This window comes from Peromyscus leucopus, chromosome 13, assembly GCF_004664715.2.
Source record: "Peromyscus leucopus breed LL Stock chromosome 13, UCI_PerLeu_2.1, whole genome shotgun sequence".
Taxonomy (NCBI): Eukaryota; Metazoa; Chordata; class Mammalia; order Rodentia; family Cricetidae; genus Peromyscus; species Peromyscus leucopus.
Genome location: NC_051074.1, coordinates 46,960,755 through 46,980,699, shown reverse-complemented (window position 1 = coordinate 46,980,699; position 19,945 = coordinate 46,960,755). Strand labels below are relative to the sequence as shown.

Below are 19,945 nucleotides of genomic sequence, written 5' to 3'. Positions count from 1 at the left end.
CTAGTAAACACTGTTGGGTGTTGATATATTTGTTGAAAATGTGGTCAGTAGTGTGAGCAAAGCCCTTGGATGCTCCTGGAACCAAGTGTTGTGTCCTTGGAACACTGAATCCTGGGCCATGTTTTTACGAGATAGGTTAGCTGACAATATGGTCGATGGTGAATATTTTTGTTTGGAGTGAGATGGGAATGGGATTGGAATTTGGAAGGAGAAAAAAAAATCTCTGGACACCAAATCTCACAGGAGCTTTTTTGGTTGACAGGAGTTTGTATAAGGTGTCAGCATCAGTTTTGGGAGAATAAAACACCAAGCACGTTGTAAAGGAATGTGTTATGGAGTAGCATGTTGGGTTTGGCATATAGGATTCTGTCCTGGGACTCTGGGCAATGCCACTGGGAGAAAATGAGCTTAAGCATAGTTCTCCTGCACTTATTCACACATGCTTTGCCCCATGTTACATATAATCTACATCTTTCACTGTCATGAACCATAATGGTAAACATAATAGCTCCAGACTCCTGAGTCTTGGCTGATCATCCAGCCTGAAAGTGATGATCCTGGGCCTTCCCAATGCTTAATGTTTATGAAGAGATTTACTTGAGGTCACCTCTCTCCCCATTCCCTGCTACCAAAGCCTTCCCCCATGTAGACTCCAGATCTTCATATTTGTTTTAGGCTCTCTTTAGGGCTTTAAACCTACCTTAATTGTCCTCAAGAAAATAAAAATTTTCAATAGGTTTTTAATTTTATCACCTGAAAAAAATTAAACTCTTCCCAAAACCCAACCTGTTGATAGACCTGTGTTTTTGCAGATTATGCTGAATATATAGATTAATAAAAGAAACATTATATCATGGTTAATGCATCCAGAGACTAGCAACACACTTGTGTATTTGAAAATAGAATGAAATAGGAATTCTAAACAGTGATGTCTCCATTTCTCAAATGTCACCTGTAGGTTGATTGTAATAGACATTCCTCTTTTGCAATATGTTGCCATAATGTCCTGAGAAATACAGAAATATTGCACAGTTATTAAATTAGTCATCTGTATTCTTTGGGACTATGCACAATGCAATGTGTCTGTCTACTCTTCAATGCTGTGAGCTTATGTTTTGGGGGCATAGCAAGAACTATTTGCATTGCTCTTTAGGACACTTATGTAGATGTCTAGCAAAAAAATCTATTACTCAGATCACTAGGGATGGGTTAAAATAAATTATATTTGTGGTTATTTTGGTATTTTTTATATTGCCTATGAATCTTAAAGCAGCTTCTATTGCTTAATTTTAAAGGAACTTACTTTAGAAATGGAGAAAAAAATCAAAAATTTATTTATTTATTTTGATTTTTTTTGAAACAGGGTCTTGCTATATAGCTTACACTGGCCTGGAAGTCCCTGTATAATTCAGGTTAATCTGGAACTCACTTCATCCCTTCTTCAGCCTCCCGGGACTGCTCCAATCCATGGCTGAAAAGTCACTATTTTAAACTAAATATTTTGCAGTTAGTTCAGTAAGAATTCAATGTATCATTTCTAGGCATTGTTTCTTTTATTTCTAAAGCATATTTATATTTTATTGGAGATATGATTTATGTACATTATTGTCAATTGATCAAGATAATTTTATTAAAAGATTTGGTATATAGGCAACTATTTATTCAGCTGAATTTGTACTTTTTTTAAACTTTACAAACAAAAGTTTTTATTTGTGAAGAAAATGAAAGCAATTTTTATAGCAGTTCTCAACAGAGAACATATTTGACAATTAATTGTTAACCTCATAGTTTGGGGGTAGAAACCAACTAGATTCAATACTGTCAAGAGACCTGGTTGTTCACAAACATTATACTCATTACTTCACTGAACTCCAAACAAACACTTAGGGAGTATACCCTGGCACATGCTGCAGTATGATATATTATATGTATGTGTATATATTCTGTGGGGGAAGTAACCCATATTCTTACATTCACTGAGTTTCTTCAAGGTCTCATGATCAATTCCAGAATCTGTATTTAGCATCTATTTTAGCTCTTGTGTTCAAATTTTGCAATCTCTTTTGCCTCCAAATCCTCTCCAACTTGCTACAAGTATGTTTGTTTGAAAGGAGTTGAGAAGAGCTTGTGCCCCATAAAAAACACACCTTTTCCTGTGGTCTATTTCAATATTGCTGAGATTACTACTATTCTTTTGGTATCTGTGCTGGCTAGTTTTATGTCAATTTGAAACAAGCTAGTGTCATTTGGGAAGAGGGTACCTTAATTGATAAAATGCCAATCTCACCAGATTGGCCATTGGGCAAGACTGCAGGGTATCTTCTTGATTGACAATTGGTGTGAGAGGGCCCAACTCGTTGTGACGCCCTTTCTCCCTAAGGTTTCATATTTCTCATGGTTATGGATGATGGTTATAGGGTTGGGGATGGAAGAAAATATTAGACTCAGTATTCTCCTTATGAAAAGAAAAAGTGGGCCGGGCAGTGGTGGCGCACGCCTTTAATCCCAGCATTCAGGAGGCAGAGCCAGGCGGATCTCTGTGAGTTTGAGGCCAGCCTGGGCTACCAAGTGAGTTCCAGGAAAGGCGCAAAGCTACACAGAGAAACCCTGTCTCGAAAAACCAAAAAAAAAAAAAAAAAAAAAGAAAAGAAAAAGTGTCTCAAAAAACAAACAAACAAACAAACAAACAAAACAAAAAAAGGGAAAAGAAGAAATGGAATGGATAGGTATAAGATATTATGGTAGATTATTGTATATACTAGTAAACAAATTTAGTAAAATAGCAGCCTTAGATAATTTGCACTGTAATTTGCAGTTATGGATTCTTATATGTTGATACAAATGTAAACTATTTTTATATTCCTGTTTAAGATAATTTGCACTGTAATTTGCAATTATGGATTCTTATATGTTGATACAAATGTAAACTATTTTTATATTCCTGTTTAAGATAATTTGTATATTGATACAAATACAGAACTATATGTATTATTATGTACATATATTTCTACTCTTTATTTTATTTTTTTTTCTGAAAAATATGGAACGCTTCACAAATTTGCGTGTCATCCTTGCACAGGGGCCATGCTAATCTCTGTATCGTTCCAATTTTAGTATATGTGCTGCCGAAGCGAGCACATATATTTCTACTCTTATTTGAAATATTTGTATATTGATACAAATGTAAATTTATATCTGTCATACTGTATGTATGTTCTACTTCTGTTTAGGACATTCTGTATGTTGATATATATTTAAGATTATCATATTGCATTATACATTCCCACCTCTGTTATAAATATCTTGTGTATTGTCACAATTTTGAAGTCATCATTCTTTACAATACATTTGCTTATAGACTGTTTACCTTGTTTACATGAAGACTTAGTCCTTAAGTTATTTAGGTAGATAAGACTTAAAGATTTATAGTCACCTATGCTTGTCATCTCTATAGTTATGTTAGTTAGGTTATTCAGATTTACAGATACATAGGTTGGATGGACAGGTAATCTTCAAACACTTCATGGACCTAGAAAATATGACATTTGAATAACTTTGAATTCTGTTGATGTGAGACAAAATTGCTCCTGGCAGCACCAATTTGATTCTGAGAGAACATTGGGCTTCTAAGACATTTCCATTTGGAAGTTTGTCTTCTTGGCACAAAATGGCCTATTGGGCAAAGAACTGCCCTTGCCTCAACTGCTGATAATATGAGTCCTGTCCTTCTGGACAAGCAGGACACACAAAAAAGTGACTTCTGAACTCTGCCAACACAGGGTAAGATGGTCTTCCAGAATTCTTGTTTCTGAAAATGGTCTGTCAGATACTCTAGGCCTGTAGCCAATTTGAATGTGCCAACAATGCTGAGAAACTTTAGGTGACTGTCCAGACTGCCAGCTGTCTCTGTCTACTCTTGCAAAATTCCCAAAAGTTGCTTGCATCCATCTTCCATTTCTCAGGTACCATTATATTCCTTCTCAGGTCTTTGATGGGATTAAAGACTAGCAGTTACAGTTACAACTTAGTATATATATATACTACTACTAATAATATATATATATTATATACACTACATATACTATATATATAGTCTATATATATACTATATATATAGTCTTAGTTAGAACATATTAAGTATAAGTATAGTCTATACTATATATAGACTATATATATAGTCTTAGTTAGAACATATTAAGTATAAGTATAGTCTATACTATATATAGACTATATATATAGTCTTAGTTAGAACATATTAAGTATTAGATTCAGGTTCTTTAGGATAGGACACCTTTTGGAATGATCTTTGTAACATGCCATTTACTTATGTTCCAGACTTCTCTGGATTTTAGTATGTTTCTCTTGCTTGATATTGCTCACATTGGTTGTAGTTCCATCTTACCTAGGTCATTATCCTTTATTACTCCTGGATAATATTTGATAATCATTCCTATTGTATATAGTCTTGTATTAGGTTAGAACCTTCTTATTTAGACAAAAGTGGGGGGAATGTAGTGAGTAGCCATTCCAGCTTTGATCTGTAAATACTACCCCCCATTGAGGCTTCAGTAACTGTCACACCTACAAGGAGGAGCCGAGAGAGGACCCCTGAAAACCTGGGATCTGGATGCACCAGCTCTCTTGGTTCCTGGACCCTGGATGCTAGAGGTAGACGGAGCAGAGTTCTCCAGAGAACACTGCCAGACTGTGCTACACCTTTCCCAGACCCTGTTACCTATCCCTTCACTTGTAATTTACCCCACAAAATAAACCTCCCTTTTAACTACATGGAGTTGCCTTAGTATTTTAATCAATATGGGTGCTTCAGTTCCTGCTCTGAGTTCTTTTAGTGACAGAGTAGGGTGTGGAAGTGTAAGGGAAATCAACCCTTTCCTCCCCAAGAGCTTCTTTTGGTCATGGTGTTTCATCAAGAGCAACAGAAAGCTAGTTAAGATAGTATCCAAGACTAACAAAGAGTTTTTAAAGTACTGTTGTCTTGTTTTTTAAATTCTGTCATCCCCTTTACCTTCCAAAGCCAGCCAGACCAACTCTGTATTTTCTTCCACAGTCTCTCAATTCTGTCCTTTCTTGTCTTTTCCTACCTATCATTTTTACACTCAGAGCTTACATCTGCCTTTTCTGTTAGCATTTAGACCTGCTGCTGGCCTGCTACTTGGGAGGCCACTGGTCACGGTATTGCCCTGACCCTCAGCTGCCCACAAGGCCATGCCCTGTCTGCTGACAGCCTGAACACTGGAGATCAGAGTGCCCCCATGCAGGCTCGTCCTCTGTGCCGTGCCATGGAGGTCCAGCCTCACCAACACTGGCATCTGACTCTCCCAGCCTCTCAACTTTTAAGCCTGTCGGAGGACTGATGGTGCCTAGACTTGGTGACACCCATTCCCTCTCTGAGCCTGGGGTGGTGCTGCAGGTAGCCGGTAAGTCCATTGACCTTGTACTGGACTTGGGAGCTACCCACACAGTTTTAACCTCTTCCTCAGGTCCCACAGTTCCCTCAACAATTCCTGTCACAGAGGTGGATGGGACCCCCTCCTTCCCATTTAAGAGAACCCTGGGATTGCCTACATAGCTGGAAAGCTGTCTCAGTTCTGTTCACTTACTCATCCTTCTCAGATCTGATGGTGTTTGATGACCAGGATTTGCCAATTTTACAGCTTTCTCTCAGCTCAAGGCTACAAAGCACCTTGGCAGCTCATTAGTAAGTTTCCTGTTAAAAGTACAGACAGGTATGCGTCATTTACAGACTCCATGGTACAGGATAAAACTGGTTTCAGATGTAACTTTGGAGGTTCAAAATTTTAACATTGATAAATGCAGTTTTGAAAAACTGATAGAGCACTGACTACAGACAGTCTTGGGAGTCTTTAAATTTCTGTGGACTTTACTGGTCCCAGTTTTTAGAGACAGGTTAGCATTAGAGAGGGTATGGATGCCTCCCTCCTCCTTCACTCACTCAACCACTTCCATTCAGTAAATTTCCTCTGGTTATAGGTTTAAAGATGTGTTTCATTAGACTGAAACAGGCCCTAGAAAATGTTCATACCTCTTAACCCAAAGCCATAGCTTTTGCCATGACACCACGATGTAAATCTATTCCAGTCGTTTTTATAAACATTTGTAGGTTATTGTACAAATCCATCCCTCCTGCCAGACTTGTGCCAAGGCCAAACCCTCAGGGGCCCTCCAGATGCACCGTCAGCCACTGCACCAACTGAGGACACCAACTGGGTGAATACTAGCAGGATAACTTCACTCACATGCCCACTCATAAAAACTCTGTTATCTCCTAACTTTTTGACACTCTTACAGGATGGGTAGAGGCATTTCCCATCTCCAGAGAAACAGCAGATGTGATGGCTCAGATACTCCTGGAGAACACATCATTCATCAGTGCTGGTACCACCACTCTAGATTCAAGGGCATATCTGCTCTTTCGTCTGGCTCATTCACTCTTGCCTCTTCTGTACAGCCAGGGCACTTCTCCATTCCATTCTTTCTTGCAGCCATGTCACTCTTCCTACGGCTAGCCCTGTTCATAGGGCCAGTGTTAATAATCCATTTTTTCTCCTAGCAACCTGCCTTCTCAGTTCCCTCAAGGAACAGATGCCTGAGGTCCCCATGATGACAGCTAACTGGATGCTTCTTCACTCACACCTCCCATTGTGCATGACCCTTACTCCCATCTCCCACTTCTCACTTTGTCCTGAATCAGCAGGAAGCAGTCTCGAGATATTGGTGCCCTCATCCCCCGCCCACTTGCTATCCATAACTCACTTTTTACAATAATTGAAAATGGAGGAATGTTAGCATTCAGACCCTCCCCTGGCCGACCCAGCATCTTGACAATGTCATCCTACGTAAAGTCCCCTTTAAGAGAAAAACCCCTCCTCCCCTCTCTATTCCCATGAGGTGCACACCTCCACTTTCTCCCTCTCCCCTTCTCCTTCCCTCCCTTCCCTTCTCCTTTCCCACTTTAATAATAAAACTTTTCACGTGAGTTCTGCCTGCATGATGTCTTTTCTGTGGCTTCCACTTGCCATGATCGCCGCTCACCTTGTCTGCCTGGTGTGTCTCTTTCTCACCTGCTGTGGGGCTCCTCAGCTCCAACCCACCAAGGTCTCTCTCCCGCCATTTTTACATTTTCTCTTCTGTACAAACTGGTATCTTATGACCCATCACAAGCCCCTAAGTTCCCCTCCATTTGCAAATGTTCTTCTCTTCACCTTGAAGGCCTCTTCAGCATCCATTTCTCTACCCACAACCACTTTCTACATTCAGTTCTATCATTTCCTTTGGAAATCCTCTCTCACCTACACAGGAATAAGAGGCTATCCACTGTTTCCAAGGGCCCCTCTTGCAATCACATTGGGGGCAGGGTAGACACATTCTCTTTGTTGGTGTCCAGCATAGAGCCTGGTGTGTTGTGCTTATGATTACAATTCCTTCTTTCAGATCCTTGCTTCCTCTCCACAGGGATCTGTTCTCCAAGAGCAAAGGGGGAATTTCTTTAGCTAGGCAATGAGGGGCTTCCAGTTCCTTCTGCTTCTCACCTTCCTGTTCTTACCAACATGGATCCTGTCTTCCTGTTTTTACACTATGTACAGCACACTAGGCTCAATGCTGAACTTATGCTCTTTAGGAAATACTCTCCCTTAGCACAACACCTGAGAAGCTTTTCAAATCTTTCCCATTGTCTCTTGGAAGCTGTCTCAGTCATTGTTCTACTGCTGTGAAGAGACACCATGACCACAGCAACTCTTTTTTTTTTTTTTTTGGTTTTTCGAGACAGGGTTTCTCTGTGTAGCCCTGCCTGTCCTGGAACTCACTCTGTAGCCCAGGCTGGCCTTAAACTCAGAAAGATTTGCCTGTCTCTGCCTCCTGAGTGCTGGGATTAAAGGCGTGCGCCACCACTGCCGGCCAAGGCAACTCTTATAAAAGAAAACATTTAATTGGGGGCTCGCTTACAGTTTCAGAGGCTTAGTCCATTAGAACACTCATGCCATTGGATTGGTAACTGAGAGCTATCCTGATCCACAGATACAGAGAGAAACACATCTGGCTTGGCATGGGCTCTTAAAACCTCAAAGCCCACCCTCAGTGACAGACTTCCTCAGACAAGGCCATACCCCCTAATCCTTTCAAACAGTGTCACACACTGGTGACCAAGCTGTCAAATCTATGAGCCTATGGGGACATTCTTTTTTTTTGTATTTAATATAAACCTCTATGTAATTTTTTTAAAAAAAATTTTATTGGCCATTCAGTTCTTTATTAGACCATTAGGTGTTTTAGACAGACACAGTATCACAGCTTCACAGAGTTAAACAAATGCAACATAAACAAAAGTAACATACCTTAAAATAATATTCTACAACAGAGAAAGAACAAAAGAAAAAAATCCTGCATTGTTACAGGGTTTTACACAATGTTGAATGCTTTCTATATTCTTGAAGGAGGTCTGGCTGGCATGGATTCTCCCATGAAGTCTAGTTACTGTGTTGTAACTTGGCTTTTTTTTTTTTTTTTTTTTTTTTTTTTTTTTTTTTTTTTAATACCAAATGCTGTTTGTTGAAGGAGGGAGGTCTTACAGGATACACAGACAAGTAACTTCCCTTAAGCATTCAGGAGGGTGGAACCCAGCAGGGAATTAGTTTAGGGAGGATATCAAGGTCAAGGTCAGCAAGCAAGACAACAGTTACCCAAAACGGTGGCCAGGAGCCTACAGGTCCCCCCTTTTACTAAAAAAATGAGCTTCTGACTTAGGTTGCGTGGGACATCAGCAGGTCATCTTACCCATCATGGAGACGCCTGCCCAGGTCACACAGGCACTCTGTCTTAGGTTGGTGAGCACACCTCAGGAATTACCCATCTCTGAATACTCATTATCATACAGGCTCAATCACGTGTGAGTTGCAGAGTTAACTGCTGCCAAAGATCTCAAAGTGGCCCTGGGCTTGCAATCTGTGTGTTTGACACAGAAAAGACCAACAGAAGTCCTAACCCACCCGCTATGGGAACATTCTTATTCAACCCACTACAGGACCTCCAAACTAGTCTGCCTCACTTTCTACCTCATAGCTGTGTTTTTAAGGTACATTATTTTGTTCATATTGATAATTCTTTCTTGATATTAAAACCAATGTGTTTCTTTGTTTATCCCTATTTACTTCTTACAGTGATTTTTTTGTGTCTACAAAGTACCTATAAATTGTTTGACTTCTTAAAAACAGTAATCAAATTATTTTTTCAAGGCTTCCGGAACATTCTCTTAGAGTGTAATAAACAAGTAGATTGTTCAGTGTTCTTTCTTAATCTGTCTTTACATTAAAGGACTGTTACTTTTGTAAACTAGGTTTAATGTCTTGGCTCAGTGTTATTTAGTCCAAAAATCTCAAAATAAAGATGTAGCATACTACCTGAAATGTGACTACCTTTAGTAGAACAAGAATCTCTTTCTAAGGGGTGATTTGACTGGAAAGTTTTCTCTGTGAGGGAAATGAAAAACTGAAAGAGGAAGCTCTTATTATCTCTGTGAAATTCCTGACAAAACCGAGGATAGGAAGTCAAAATAGTAGTCAGGACTGAGGTCTCTGCTTACTGTTGTGTTCTGTCTACAAGTCACTCAGCTTTCTGTGCTGAAGTTTTTCTCTTTAAATGGGTACCACCACTAAATTGGGAACCTTAGTTTAACCTATATTTTAGCGTTGTTTGGGAATCAAGTTATTTAGTTGATATGTTTTACAAAATTTATGCTTATACAAGGAATTTGTAAAATAAGAAAACTAGAAAGTGTGAGATATTATTTTGATTGGCCATTTAATCTCTGATGATGGCTCATCCAAACATATTTTGCATGCCAACTTCATTTTTTGGGGGAGGGGTGATTCTTATCATTAAAACCATTTTTATGGCAAAGATATGGTCAGAAATAGGCAGGAATGATTGGAATCTTGGAAGTTGAGGGATTCTTTTTCAAGCACTGATATTTTAAGATTCATGGTGTATGTGTAGGGATGGATCTATGACACTCAGGAATTCTTGACCAAGAATGGGCCACCTTTGAGAAAGTCATCTGGTTTGGAAAGAAAAAGAGGAGTCGAAACAGGGAAAAGAGTTTTCTGCCAAGTCAATACCAGACAGGATTCACTCATGGCTGCAGGTGCGGAAAGGATTAGTAACAACACATTGTTCTCATCGTCTGTGTTGGTAGATACACGAGCTCTTCACACCACGAAGACAAGAGTTTGACACTTGGGTGGCATCTAGTCATCACCGCAGTGTAGCACACAGCTTCCAAACTGCATGGTAGAAAGCACAGCCATTGGTTCAGACGTCTGTGACTAGGGCAGGGCTGATGCTTCGCCTGGCACTGGCCAAGGCTGCTCAGTTTGAACTAGATCAATTTCTTGTCATTTTGAGACATTTCATATGAATGTGTATTTTGCCTTCGTGTATGTCTGTGCACCACATTTGTGCCTGATGCCCTCAGAGGCTAGAAAAGGGTTCTACATCTCTTAGAATGGAGTTAGTCTTAGAGAAGAGCAGTCAGTGCTCTTAGCTACTGATCCATCTCTCTAGTCCATAGAAGAGCCAATCCTAACCAGGCTTTTCTGAATTTCTTAATGAATTGATGCTAGTGATGTGTGGAATATCAGGATGGAGGTGTGAGAGTGTCACACTATTCAGTTTTTCTGTAGATATTTTCCATTTCCTTGCGGCATGGTTGTGAAATTTCCATCATGAAAGTGGATCCTGGAGGTTAAAGTTAGAAGTTGATGGTTTTGTAAGGCTGGGATAAGTTCTACTGCATTTTATAGTCTGAACAATCAAAGACTTATAGAGAGCCAGGCGGTGGTGGCACGCACCTTTAATCCCAGCACTCGGGAGGCAGAACCAAGCAGATCTCTGTGAGTTCGAGGCCAGCCTGGTCTACAGTGAGTTCCAGGAAAGGTTCCAAAGCTACACAGAGAAACCCTGTCTCGAAAAAAAAAAAAAAAAAAAAAAAAAAAAAAAAGAAAGACTTCAGATAGAGAGGAGACTAAGACCCCAGCTCTCAATGGAAAGTGCCTGTCAAAAGGTTTGGAGGACATATTTGAAAACTGCATGTGGAGAATGGAGGGGAAACAGCAGGTGGAAGAAGAATGTCTGAGGACAGCAAGCTTGAGTGTCTGGGTGGTTTGTTAGCTACCAACAAGAAACTTCTCACTTAATTATTCAAGAAAAAAAGGCAAACCTTTTGTTATATAACAAGTTAGGGCAACTATGGATTGAAGGGGAGGGTGCCAAATTGTGCAATTGTCTAATGTTTTAATTTTCTTCAGGTTTTATCTTGACTGAGGTGGGCCCTGCATTTATTAGTTATTCCCTTTAATCCCCAGTAGAGGAAAAAAAATTAAGATTCGCTGTGGCTTCCTTTTCATTATGTTTTCTACAGCTACAAATTAATTACTGAATATTTTATAATAGGCTTTGCAAACCGCTAATTATAAATTGAATTTGATAGCCAATGTGAAGGTACTCACAGACACCAACATGCTGTCATTTATGTAATTCTTCAGAGTTGAGAGAAGTTTTCTTGGCATACCCCAGTTCTCATATAAGCACTGTGAGGTAAGCAATCATTTTTGACAGCAACCTTTCCAGATTGAATAGAGAGTAAGCCACTTATCTGTGAGCTATGCACATCAGCGTGGATTCTGGACTGAGGTCCTTCCCTTGCAGAGCCTCCCTTTTCTTACGGATATACCCTGGCCAATTCCCCACTTTAAATGCCCATGATTCTCCTTGTTCTTTGTTGATGTCTTCTTCCAGAGCTTCAGGCAGAAAAACTTCCAGGACTGAGTCTCAGATATTACAGCAGAGGGAACAGGCCAGTTATTTGCTGGAGGTCCTTGACATCTGGGGTTGATGAATGAGATCCCTCTCAGGATAAATGGCAAGAGGCTCTGTTCACTTAGCTGTAAATCCCACTTTGTTTCTTAACCCTCAGAGGGAGCTGCAGTTGTGGTTTCAGAGGCATTCTCACAGTTTGCTTTTCATCTCCCTTTCAACTATCTTCCCCATTAAAAAAAGTCAGATTCTTGGGTTGAGAAGACAGTTCAGCTGGCAAAGTGTTTGTCTTGTTAAACATGATGGCTGGAGTTTGGTTTCCAGAGCCCAAGTCAAAAGGTCTGGGAGAGTCAGGGATGGACTACCTCTTACGGCTTGGGTCTCAAGCTGGACCAGTCATTGGTTGGCCACTCCCATGATTCCTGCACCACCTTTACCCCAGCACATCTTGTAGGCAGGACAATTTGTAGGTCAAAGGTTATGTGTCTAGGTTGGTGTCCTCATCCATCCAGTGGAAGACTGGCCTGGTTAGAGAAGATGGCTGGTTCAGGCTCCATACCCCCCATTGCTAGGTGTGGTAGTTTGAAAGAAAATGGCCTCCAAAGGGAGTGTCACTATTAGGAGGTGTGGCCTTATTGGAGGAAGTGTGTCACTGTGGGGGCGGGCTTAGGGGTCTCTTTTGCTCAAGCTTCCCTCAGTGTGACAGTTGCCTCTGAGTCAAGATGTAGCACACTCAGCCCCAGCACCACATCAGTCTGCATGCCACCATGCTCCCCACCATGATGATAATGGACTGAACCTCTGAATTATAAGAGAGCCACCCCAATTAAATGTTTTCCTTATAAGAGTAGCCATGGTCATGGTGTCTCTTCACAGCAATAAAAACCCAAACTAAGACACCAGGAGTCTTAGCTAGGATCACCTTCATAAATTCCTGAGAGTTTCCATTGCACTAGGTTTCTAGCTCATCCCAGTGACGGCCCCTGATTCCAGCTGTCTCTCTCAGTACTCTCTCCCTCATACATCTGGCACCTGATCCCTCCTGTCTCCATGCCCATCCCGCATCCTGAACCTCACCTCCTCCCATCCCCCATCCACCTGTGATGTTTATTTTATTTCCCTTTCACAATGAGATCCATGTGTCCCCTCTTTGAGCTCTCCTTGCTACTTACCTTCTTTGGGTCTGTGGATTGTAGCATGGTTATCCTTTACTTTACAGCTAATATCCACTTATAAGTGAGTACATACCATGTTTGTCTTCCTGGGTCTGGGCTACCTCACTCAGGATGATCTTTTCTAGTTCCATCCCTTTGCTGGCAAATTTCATGCTGTCTTCTTCTTTTTTTTTGAGACAGGGTTTTTCTCTGAAACAGCTCTGGCTATCCTGTAACTAGTTTTATAGACTAGGCTGCCCTTGAACTCACAGAGATCCACCTGCCTCTCCCTCCCAAATGCTGGGATTAAAGGACCACCACCACCATCACCACCTGGCTGATGTCATTGTTTTTTAACAGCTGAGTAATACTCCATTGTGTAAATGTACCACATTTTCTTTATCCATTCTTTGGTTGATGGCTATCTTGGTTGTTTATAGTTTCTGCTTATTATGAATAAAGCTGCTGTGAACATAGTTGAGCAAGTGTGGTATATGCCCAAGACTGGTATATCTGGGTCTTGAGGTAGGTCAATTCCAGTTTTCTGAGAAACCACCATATTGATTTCCAAAGTGGCTGTACAAGTTTGCACTCCCATCAGCAACGGAAGAGCGTTCTCCTTGCTCCTCATCCGTGCCATCGTGAACTGTCACTTGTGTCTTGATCTTAGCCCTTCTGAGACTGGAGAATCCAGAGAACTAGGATAGAATCAAACATGACTGGCAAAAAGAGAAAAAAAAGTCAATGAGGTGATAATTCTGCTATACTCATAGACTGTGGCCTGGCCCAGTTGTCATCAGAGAAGCTTCACTCAGCAAAAGAAGGAGAGATTCACAGCCAAACATTAGGCAGAGATTGAGGGATCCTGATGAAGAGGGAGCAAGGATTGTGGGAGCCAGAGAGGTTAAGGACACCGCAAGAAAACCCACAAAATAAACTACCCTGAACCGCCAGAGACTGAACCGCCAACTAGGGAGCTTGCATGGGACTGACCTAGGCACTCTGCATATATTACATGTTACAATTTTGTAGCTTGGTTTTCTTGTAGGACTCTTAACAGTGGGAGCAGGGGCTGTCTCTGACTCTGTTGCCTGCTCTTTGGACCCTTCCCTCCTACTGGGTTGCATCATCCAGCCTTGATAGGAGAGGAAGTACTCAGTCTCACTGCAGTTTGATACACCATGGCTGTCTGATATCTGTGAGAGTCCTGCCCTTTCTGAGGAGAAAGGGGGAAGAGTAGATCGGGGATAGAACTGGGTTGGGAGAAGGGGCTGGGAGGAGAGGAGGGAGAGGAAACTGTGATGGGGCTGAAAAAAAGAAGGTCTGGGAGAGATAGTACATACTTACAATCCCAGTGCTTGGGAGACCTTAGGGCTGGTTGGCCAGTCATCTTGGCCTATTTTATGAATTCCAGGTCAATAAAAGACTTTGTTTCAAACAAATAGAACAAGAAAAATCACACACACACACACACACACACACACACACACACACACACAAACATACACATACCACAGAGTCATCCCCACATACATGAATGTGCATGCACACACATATACAAAAGATAGATTCTTTAATAAATAACACTATATTGATGGGCTAATTTGGCTCTTTTTATACCTAAGATCCTCCAGATTATTTGAAATTTGCTGTTTGGGACATCCTGACTTATGAAGAGAGGAAATGTTGTAGATCAAGAAGCCAAAGTTGTGCGTATTGGCCTATGTATCTGCACTAGCAGTTGTTATGTCTACAAGATAAAAATCTTAAATACATTGTAGGCTTGATGGACCTCTGGCTCCCATTGCTCCTAGAGCTTGAAAGAAGTTGGCACCTTAATCTTACAGGGAATCTCCCTACTTTACTGAAGATACTATCTGAATCTTCTGGAGGACTTCCTGCCCTTTTGTAGTCTGATTATTTAGAGACATACTTACTTTATGACCTATGAAGTTTCTCACAGAGGATCATATCCTTTGGGGAACCATATTTTTAGTTCCTTGAGTTTAATGGCAGTGTTGTGTGTCACTTGTATTTTGGTTAATGAGAAATTATTTTGTTATTTCAGAAGTGTTACCTTTTATGTTGACAATTTTTTGGTGTCCAATGTGGGGCTGTAGAGATCTTACATGGACACTAGGTACTTAGAGAAACTATCAAATTGCCATAAAATCGATACTTTAAACATGCTAATTAAAAAATTTAATGAATACTACAAAAGAATGAGAAATGATGTTTGATGAAAAGGGTGTAAGTTTTTCATTTTATGCAAAAACCAAGTATGAAATATCTTGGCCTAAAATCAAGAGGAGAAACTATGAAATGGTGAGTTGGCTCAGTGGTAGAGTCTTACCTTGCATGTGGAGGCCCTGATCTGATCCATAGCATTGTAACACAGAACTTTGACAGATTTAGAAACATCAAAAGGGAGAGACTTTTGGCACTGGTCAAAATATTAAAAGTTAGGGTGAGAATAAAGTTGTACAAGTCATATGAAGACAGAGTATTCTAAATATAGACAATATTCTGTTCACCATAGCCCTTTGCTTGATGAGGTGTCACAAATCATCACCAGCATTGTTATCATCATCATCATCATCATCATCATCATCATCATCAATACTAACCATAATAAAAACACTCTGTTGTGGGATAATCTTTTTGTACACCGTGGAGATACGTCTCTGCTAAGGCACCTCCTGCTTTGTTTAATAAAGAGCTGAATGGCAATACCTAGGCAGGAGAGGATAGGCGGGACTTCCAGGGAGAGGGAGGAACTCAGAGGAAGAATCTGAGAGGCAGGGCATTTGCCAGCCAGACACAGAGAAAGTGGGACATACTATACTGAGGAGAGGTAAAGAGCCACATGGCGGAACGTAGGTTAATATAAATCGGTTAAAGTTTTAAGAGCTTGTTGAGACCAAGCCTAAGCTAAGGCCAAGCTTTCATAATTAGTAAGAAGTGTCATTTGTCGTTATTTGAGAGCTGGCAGTCCAAAGGAAGTCCAACTGCAACATTTACTGAACATCTCCCTCAGAGGAGGTTGTATTTTAAACTCAGCTTTCCCAATAAAAACACAAATGGACAAAATATTTATGTTCTTTCAGAATTCATAGCTTGCAGCCTAACACCAGGAAGTGGGGCTTTCTGAGGTGCTTTGGTACTGGCACTGAGAAGTTCTCATAAATAGGAGTGTCCTGATGAGGGATCCCAGAGAGATGCCCTCACAGCCCTTGCCATGTGAGGTTATAATGAGAAGAACTGGTAGTCATAATCCACTCTGCCAGAGCTTTGACCACCGACTGCCAGGAACTGTGAGAATTAAATTTTTCTTGTATAAAAATTACTATCAAACCAAGTGGGAGAAAAAGGGACAGGGTTCAGCAAGAAGCTATTGATTTTCGAGTATTTTCAATAAGCCTCCATTTTGAGCACACCTTGCTAAGAGCTGCGTTTAAACGACCGAAGACAATCCTCGACGATCTGCACAACCCTGCATGCTTGAGGGCAATCACGACAGTGCTTCAGACAGTCTGGAGGGAAGAAATATGCATATTACTGCACCAGTCTGTCCTGATGCTGGCCAGAATGTGTCTTCTTGAATTACTAAAAGACAAAACCCAACAACTCAAAAAGCCACACAGCAAAACGCTGCCAGAAGTGACCGGAACGTTTCTTTGGGGACTGCGAGCTTTCTCAGGACTGAAACTGTTTATCATCAAAATTCTAATTTTTGATTAGTAATTTGCGTGGAACACACACACACACACACACACACACACACACACACACACACACCCCTCACATGCTTATATGCTTCTGTTCCTTCCTCTCTAGGGAATATCACTGTAGTGAGGAAAAAATACATCAGAGAACTTCAGAGGGTTGTAGATTGTGCAGTGGACAGCTGCAGAGAGACCAACCCTACAGGATGGGCAGCACTCCTTTGGGAAGGAGGAAAGTTTTGGGCCACTCCTCCTAGGACTCAGGGCGTGCCCAGAGATGGCGTGGGGACTCAGAACCCAGTGCAGGCAAGCAGACACAGTGAGAGTCGAGCGTGGCTGCAGCCCCGCCTCGGGAATCGCGTGGCCTCAGGGCTCCTGGGTTGCGGACTGAGTGACAGGCGAAGGACGCGCGCCTGCATCCTCCGCCGCCTCCCGTGGTTGTGCACGGTGGAAGGCGGGACCACCCGGAGCTGAGGCTCTCAGGACCCGGGTTCCCAGACTCAGGGGTGCAGGCGGCTAGACCCGAGCATCCGGGCCGGTGGCTCCCGCGCTCCAACTGCCCAGCTGTGCCTCGCTCCCCATCACAAGTTTGCCCGGTACTGGCCAAGTAGGACACAGAGGTTGCTTGTGCCTTGGGCGGTTCTGGACATGGCCTGGCTGGAGGCGTTGCCCTACATCTGCGGATGGCTGATTCTCCGCAGCTGTCTCCTGGTCCGAGCTCAGGTAAGAGCTGGGGCACTGGCGCCCGTTTCCCCAGCCTGGGATGCAAGCCTCTCTCGGGCATCGCACCGAGCTCGCTCCTCGCACACGCCCGCATTCTCTTTAGGCGGGAGGTCCTGGGCTCCGGGCGTCCGACCAGCATCCTGGCGTTCGGGATCGGGAATGCACAGCTGGAATGGGAAGAACTTTGTTCTTCCACGTAATCTCCGGGGTACTTGCCTTGACCACCCCAGCGGTTTTTATCTGTTGTAATGTATGAATGTGATGTCTCACCATCGTGTTTGAGAGCTTAAAACTTCCAGGATCGATGGTACAGTGTAAAAGTGTGACTGTCCCTCCCTGATACAGAAGCAAAGGAGCTAAACCGAATACAAATACCGCTAGGTTCTTAGGTTGAGTAGCGGTGGTCGCTGTAATTTTCCTATTGCCAGCGTCTCTTAGGGGTTTTCTGGGAGATCTTTCATAATGGGCCTCTTTAATGTGCAGGAAAATTTCAGCCTCATTTATTTTTCAAGTCAAAGAACATGTAAAGTTCACAGTTTTATTTTTTCTTCGGATGAACTAGAAAGAAAGACACTTGCAGTGGGGTTCTGACGGTTGGGTCCAGTGAATTAAAACAGACCCGAGGTTATATCGCTCTGATTCGGTAGAGGGCGCACGTTGACCGTCAAATAAAAATTCATTTTTTTAAAAGTCTGTCCTTCGACAGTTAAATGCACCCATGAATACGTTCCTGAGATACTTAAAACGATGTCTTTGACTTTTAAATGACCAACTTAAATTTTAATTATTCAGAAGATACAGTTAAAAATAACTAATCTGCCATAGTCATAGCCATATAAAATCAGAAGACTTCCTAGGAAATACGTGCCCTGAGAAATACTAGTCTTTACCTTGCATGATCAGGACATTTCATGGAGACTTATTCTGTTAAAGAAAACCAAATGGGTAGTATGTCACTCAATGGTCACTTAAAAATATGTTCTTTTAAGTTTGAAAGAAGCTTCCATAATAACGTGTCTGTGGGAAAACCCTTCTAGATTGGATGGTAAATTCCCATTAGAGTTATAGGACTCTGGTGATCTCCAAGGTGCCTCTTACATTTTTGTCAAATAAGGTATTTGGATAAAATGTAAAACCACTGTCTTCTTGTATAAGGGGCAGATCTGCTCTGACCCTTTCTTTTATTCAGAGTTCTAGGTTTCTTCTCTCAAGAAATGAGAGACATTATTTAGTTCAATGAGTCCCTGTGAAATCACAGGTAGAATATTTCATTCGCCTTTTGCTCTCAATAAAACAAGCAGAACCCTCAGCCTGAGCACTGCTGCCTTTTTGGGCCACATACCCGTTTCTTTTGGGGCTGTCTCCTATAGTGTGGGATTCTCTGCCAGGGCTCTTTACTCTGTCCACTAGAAGTCAGTGGCAGCTCCTTAACCTTCACTGTGACAGTAGCAAATATTTGCAGGTATTGCCAGATGTCTTTGCGTGCTGAAATTCCTCCTGGTTGGGAATTATCTTTTAACACTGATTTTTTTCTCTCTCTTTCCCTCTCATTCTCATTCTTATTCTCTCTCTCTGCATAGGAATTCATAAATCTACAGTATGATGACATACTATATACTACATTTTTAATCTTTAAAGAAAAACTGTAGGTTTGAACAAGTTACCTTTACATATTCATGCATCCTCTGACCTTCAGTTTTTCATCTCAAAAAGAATCATATAGGACTATTTTCTCTTTTGTCATTTTCATTAATTAATTATTAATTTTTCCCAGTCCAATCACAGTTCTCCTCCCTCCCTCCTCTCTTCCCAGTCCCTTCCCCCAACCTCCCCCACCCATTCTCTCTCCCTTTCCTTCAGAAAAGTGCAGGCCTTCCATGTGTGTGTGTGTGTGTGTGTGTGTGTGTGTGTGTGTGTGTGTATCAGCCAGCCATGAGATAACAAGTTGTAGTAAGACGAGGCACCCACAGGATGATGACATAGGATGTGTTACATTTTTAGTCTTTAAAGAAAAACTGTAGGCTCTAACAAGTTACCTTTACATATTTATACATTCTTTGACTTGGAGTTTTTCATCTCAAAAAGAATTACATTGGATTAATTTTTTTAATTCTATAATTCTTGGCTTATTACATTAGTTTATGGCTATTATATATTCTGACATTTCATTAGTTAATTGAAAGAAGAATAGAGCTGAAACACATTGTGGGTATTATTTATCCAAGTGTTAACTGCTGATTCTATTAGCTAAAGTATAAGAGACAAGGTATTTATGAAAAAAAAATGCACCTGTCTTGATTTGCCTTTGAGTGTCAAGTAAGTGATGAATATATTCATAGCTATACACACAATTCAAAAATTATTAAATGTTGAGAAAACACCAAACCAGACTTATCTAAGCGGAACGGGCTGGTATAGAATAAATGTTTAATTGTCAGTTGACACTGGTTCACATCACAGAACAGATAGCATGGGTCAGTGCTTATCAACTTT

The 19,945-nt window shown here is 41.3% G+C and overlaps 1 protein-coding gene and 1 non-coding gene across 2 annotated transcripts in view; one reads left to right on the top strand and one right to left on the bottom strand.

Annotated features, from left to right (window-relative positions):
- Positions 1-3,034: 3,034 nt before the first annotated feature.
- LOC114705073 lies at positions 3,035-3,138 on the bottom strand. Its single transcript, XR_003736348.1, has one exon. It is a non-coding gene; the product is annotated as a U6 spliceosomal RNA (small nuclear RNA).
- A 13,917-nt stretch (positions 3,139-17,055) lies between these two features.
- The window catches only part of Pth2r (parathyroid hormone 2 receptor), a 68,467-nt gene continuing 65,577 nt past the window's right edge, over positions 17,056-19,945 (top strand). Inside the window, exon 1 of the mRNA XM_028886723.2 lies at positions 17,056-17,452. Within this exon, the coding sequence (XP_028742556.1) occupies positions 17,378-17,452 (75 nt within the window). The 5' untranslated portion in view covers positions 17,056-17,377. The remainder of the gene's footprint in view (positions 17,453-19,945) is intronic.